This window comes from Armigeres subalbatus, unplaced genomic scaffold (assembly GCF_024139115.2).
Source record: "Armigeres subalbatus isolate Guangzhou_Male unplaced genomic scaffold, GZ_Asu_2 Contig1289, whole genome shotgun sequence".
NCBI lineage: Eukaryota > Metazoa > Arthropoda > Insecta > Diptera > Culicidae > Armigeres > Armigeres subalbatus.
The window spans coordinates 1-5,829 of record NW_026942055.1 but is presented as its reverse complement, the minus strand read 5'-3'; the positions used below and the strand labels follow the sequence as shown (position 1 = coordinate 5,829).

Genomic DNA, 5,829 nt, shown 5'->3' with positions numbered 1-5,829 from the left:
GGCTGCGATTGTTCTTGACTCGTGCTATTTTGTGGGTCGACAACATTGAGCTGATCTTTGTTGTCTTGGAGGCTAACAGTCGTAGTTTCAGGTATGATGATATGCTCATCTGCACTTGTGCAACTTTGAATTAAATTGCTTTCAAGTGTTGTACACTCCAATAATTGGATACTTTCCTCTGCTATAACATTTAATTGACTTTCAATAATTTCATCCTGACCGGCAATGTTTTCTTGCTGAAGATTATGTGAGTCCTCGGTCTCGATACTTTTGCTAGGTAATATGAGGTTGTTATCTTGTTTATCATCCGAACAAATATCGGTACAAGAAGGAGGTTTGTCATTGGAATGTGGATCGATTACATCTGCCACTACACCTACATATTCAGATCCTGTTTTCATGTTGATTGGCCATATGTTTGTTTCAATTGTTTCATTTGTCGTTAATAATTCTTCCTTGAATATAGGTGAAAATGCATCACGAGTGGTACAAGGCACCTGTACTGGAGGCTCAGCAAGTTGAGGCCATACCTCATTTATTCCTACAATTGATTCATTGCTGGTTTCTGTTGTAGAGGGATATTTAGGCTCTATGTAATTTGTGTCATAATCAATTGGATGTTGCGTGCTTTCAATATTACTAATTGGTGGTTCAACAATAGAAGCAATCAAATCTACTTTTTGTGCAACAGATTCTAATACCTGAGAATCATGCATTTCTTCTTGCAGGGGTTCTATTTCACGCTGCTCCGCTACGTCTATTATTCTGCTTTGAATATCTTCCAATATACTCTCGACTACATGAATTGGTTCTGAATCTGAACTAAAGATTGGAGTTTCTATATCTGTCGTTTTATTGTCTGTTAAAACCAGTACACTAGTTTTTTGTTCAATTCCAGCAGGACCTTCATTCATATCTGAAGGTTCAGTACAATCAGCCGAACTCTGGCCTATAGGTACAGATCCATCATCTGTCGATTTACTGCCTGTTAAAATTAAAATATTGCCTTCTGAATGAATTGTAGTACCCACTGATGTTTTAGTTCCATCTAATGGTTCAATAGATTCTGCTGGTTGAATTACTTTTTTCAGAATGATTTTCCTGGTTCCATCTTTATTTACTATGATTTCCGTTGTACTGTCATTCGGCTCCACAAATGTAGTCTCAAAGGAAGAAGTTGGAACATTTTTCAGCATTAGTTCTGATACCTTGTTAGATTCTCCAGATTTGGATGGCGTGTATTTCGCCTCCACTACAATGTCGCTATCCGATGGGATGGATGAGATATTACGAACATTTGATATCTGAACTGTTTCTTGGCCTTCTGATATGGACTGAATGATGATCAAATTATCTGTTGTTGGATCGATATTTGTTTGCGCAGAAGCTTCCTGTACCTTTGTTATACTTTGGTCATGCGAATCCAATGAAGCTAGTGGACTTGTTTGCATTTCATTATCCATGAACACTGCACTTGGATTTATTTGTTGTTCTATGCGTAGTATATTGTCCTCTAATATCAATGCCTTTTCGCGGATGGTTCTGATCGTATTAGAAAAATTATTTCTGAGAGCTTGTGTTTTTTCCGATATGTCTTTAAACATAAGATATTTGCCTGCTTTCTCGTATATGGCCGTTGACTCTTGTTCCTTTCCTCTCAGCTCAGTTAACAAGCTTCGGTTGTGTAGTAATATCTCATCCAGATCTTGTCTTGGTATACTATTATCAATGTCTGTCAAAACAATAGATGTCGTTGCCACCCAAAGCTCAGTTTGTTCTAGTAGCTCCGAATATGCGCGAATTTCTAACTTGCGTTGCTCTCGTAATTTCAATGATTGCTAAAAATGAAAAAAAGAAAAAGATTTAATAATCTAACTTCGATTTAGATAAAAAGCTCAAGGAAGCTGTAACCTGAAAAGGGGAGAATATTTTATTTAGACAAAACAAAAGTTAGGTAAACTTTACTTAACTTTTGTAAACATGAGATTATTTAACGTTGGGTTCCCACACTTTATTGTCCTTGTTGACAAGTTTTGCTCTTCATTTTATGACAACGAAGGGAAGAGGGAGGGAGATGCAAGAGAAAAAAAGTACCTAAAATTAGGTTCTTTTTTAACCGTGTATATTGTTAATCTACTATATTTGATCTTATTATATATATGTGCAATACTGTTAATGTAGTCTTCGACATGTTTAATTTTAATTGTTCGACACAGACTTTGAGACAACGACGATTTTCAAGACGATGGTGTTCATCCTTTGTTGGAATTAAGTTTACTTTGGTATTCCTTGTCAAAATTTTGAATGGTTATTAAGACCAAAAAATAAAATAAACAAAAGTCAAGTCTTAGCGTAAGCGAAGTAATTCCTTTCCATATTTGATTTACATTTTATATCAAACAAAATAAAACACTTGATTGATAAATCATGAACAATTTTACTCAGAGTTGGAATACAAACGCCTTCATTAAATCCATTTTTCGCCTACATGTGGCGGTTCTTATCAATCATAAATTGTATCGAATATTCAATAATTTGAGTAATTATGGATATTATTAATCAAATGCATGCGTATAATAACAATTTTGGCTAACAATGATCAACACCTTATAGCATGTAGTGAAACTGGGTTCCTGATTAGTTAGCGGGCATTCATTAGTGTTTTTGTTATGCTTCAATCGATCTACACGACATCCGGCATACCGTTTGCCAAAACGAACCCTGCCTCTACACTCCCTACCCCATATGTTCAACATCCCAGTTACTTATCGTGGAATATGACTAGTCGTCGTGTAACAAATATTTTCACATTATATTTCGAGTGGAAAACTAGTAGGAATGCAATTAAAAAGCACTCATTACGAAATTTCACGAGATTCAGCAGCTGATTGGAGCAGGAATGTATGTAAACCATCGTAAAGTAATGTAAAGTCTCCTGCATTTGTGCGCCCTTATGCAACATGGAAAGAGGAATTCGAAAAGCGGGAAATGTTTGACAGCCAAGTTACAGCAAAGTAATTTTTCTTATGGGATTGATTTCAAAATATCCCTCTACTTCACAATTCGGTTAACGTAGAAAAATGTGATTATGAAAGTTATGTCTCACTATAGATTTTCCATTATTGCACACATATGAGTCACCTGTCATAAGAGGAGTTTAGTACTGTTCCATTTAATTCCACCACGTTGTAATCTTTACAGATACGTCTCGTCTTATGACAGGTGAATACATTCCACTGAAAGAGTTTAATGATTTTCTCACAAATCAATGTTATAACTAACGTTTTGCAATTCCGTATCAAAATACCTGGTTTTACAAAATGAGTGTTTGCTATTTTAAAACAGCATATTTTTTTTACATTAGTTGATGTTGAGCCAAACAATATCAACTCGTGGTGACGAAAAAAATTATTTTGAATCGTTACTAAAGCGTATACTATAATTTAATGGTAATAGAATGAGTGTTAGAATAGGGATTCTCTATTAAAGCTATTGATGGCATACAAATAGTTACCTGTATCTTTTCTAATCCGTCATTAGCTCGTTGACGAAGTAAATCGATTCTACTATCAATCAGGCTAATGGACTCTCTAACCCTTACATCAGCGTTTTGTGGAAGGGACATAGATATCATGTGGTTTTGTTGTTTGTAGACAGCCAAGTTTTCAATAAGTACCTGAAAAGAAAGGATTGTATTGATAATTACTTCGTTTTGTAGTATTCAAAATAATTGATATTAGCTCGAAACACTTTTTTTTAAATTTATTTTCAGACTAAGGTATCGAGTCGTATTATCTTCTATGTTGTTCGTATTGGTTGTTTTTAAAGGCGGCTTATTTGGCCTGCGCAAACCTGATATCTCGTCGTAGGGCCGTCGTGCCAGGTCTGTTTAGCGTTCCACATAACACCAGGACTTGGGTTTATGCAGTTTGAGCGGCAAAGGTCGCTTTTGCAGAGCTTGCTTGCGGATACATGCAGCTTTTTATAGAAGTTTAACAGAGCCCACTGTTAAATCCCACCACATCCTAAGCAAGCACCACAACTCGCAGATGGCCTGCGTAGGGATAGCTCCCCGAAAAACTAAACTATTCGTGGTAGGATCTGAGGGCGCTAAGCGTGAACTCAGAAAATTTTGGGAGGGCCTTGTCGAAAATGTGTATCGTGATACACTATTTATCGGTTACTGGACATAGATCAAATAAAGCTATAATATGATTATATATACTAACCTGTAGTCCCTTTATTAGACTATTCACGTCATCATATGGTAGATTGTTCATTTTTTCTTCCTCGTTGAGCAGCGACTCCAAAATATTTTCCACGCTTTCGGAAAGTGTCTAAGCAGTAAAAATGAAAAAGAAACAGAATTATTTAGATTTAATTCTTGGAAAAACCTGTTTGTCTACATACATGCATGATAAATGTGATGGCGAAGAAAAAAAAATCAATAATGCAGAGAACACAAATTAATTAGCAAATTTCACCATTTTAACATGTGCATAAAAATCACAATCAAAAATAAAATATTAATAATTTCATTACGGATCATATTAACCATGTATATGACTCATGAACTGTCATATGGTCGGGATTCTGCCAATTCGCACCGAGCTCCAATGCGAAATCACTCATTTTCAAATAACGCGTAGTGGTTCTAATTATTAACAATCCGTATCATACATTTCTCGACCTAGTAATCAAGGATATTCTTTATTAAATAAGCGCAAACATAAATATGAGTATTGTTTTGTGTTCTTTTTTCGAACAAAGCATAACAAAACAGTCAAAAAGCCGCTTGGTGCGGATTAGCAGATTCCCGACCGTAAACATTTTAAAAGTGTTAAATAAGCATTTAAACACTCAGATTACTTCACAGTATTCGAAATTATCAACAGCTGCTCTGATAGTGGGAGAAAGCCAGACACTGATTTGTTATTTGCTTGCCTTTTAAGTGTTCAATGTTCATTTCCAAGGAAATAATTATAACGTCAAACTATTTGAATGGAGTTCCGATTAAAAGAGCAGTAATTAGGAATAAAATTAGCACAACAGTTGAAAAGGTCTTCGTGCCATTAAAATGGGAGGCTGAATGAATAGGGCTAGTCTTCAGCTCCTCAAAATTCGAGTGTTTGGTGATTAGCAGAGTGACAGTGTTGGTCCATAAGTGGAATCGGGACGGTATTTGAGGTTTTCGACCAGTTTATACACCTTGGAACATTCATGACACGTGACAACGATGTTTGCCTTGCCTGCCTTATTATGAATTACTTAGCCAACTAAACTAAAGTATAGCTGTACGCCTCGATACGGATTTCATCCGGTTGCTCTATACAGTAATGCCTATATACAGAAAATACTGTCCTTAATATTTATCATATAAAATAGCCCTGGGAGGCAGAAAAACGATGAATGGCGCAGTCACGTGAATCACGGGTTGTACCAAATGAACACATATGGAGACAGCAGCAGGCTAATAAAATATCATAGATTACACCTGGACATTTAGTACGTAAGCTATAATAGAGACCAGCGAAATTAATGTTTAACATTACTATATTGAAAAAGGACGTAAACTCCCTCGCCGACCCTGCACTTATGGGTTAGCCGATCCACATAGGATCATTTTTTTAAAATGCTTGCAATTCATCCCTTAAATATAGGATCAATTGTCATTTATCAACAGCGTTTCCTGAGCCTTTGTATTGCATTCTTCTTTGCTTCTCCCTGCCTATGACGATGCCTCTCAGTTAAAGAGAAAAAACAGGAATATGTTAGCAAATTTAGCAATTTGCCAACATTGGGCTGAAACTGATAATATTCAAAAAGGAG

At 35.9% G+C, this 5,829-nt stretch overlaps 1 protein-coding gene across 1 annotated transcript; it reads right to left on the bottom strand.

The window, feature by feature from the left end:
* Nucleotides 1-6: 6 nt before the first annotated feature.
* Nucleotides 7-4,359, bottom strand: LOC134202565 (muscle-specific protein 300 kDa-like; the record flags this gene model as incomplete). The annotated part of the gene is made up of 3 exons (XM_062677568.1): nucleotides 4,230-4,359; nucleotides 3,515-3,676; nucleotides 7-1,838 (listed from the first exon to the last, which is right to left on the bottom strand). Coding segments are annotated over exons 1-3 (2,045 nt in total), but the record flags the coding sequence as incomplete, so codon positions are not given.
* Nucleotides 4,360-5,829: the final 1,470 nt, after the last annotated feature.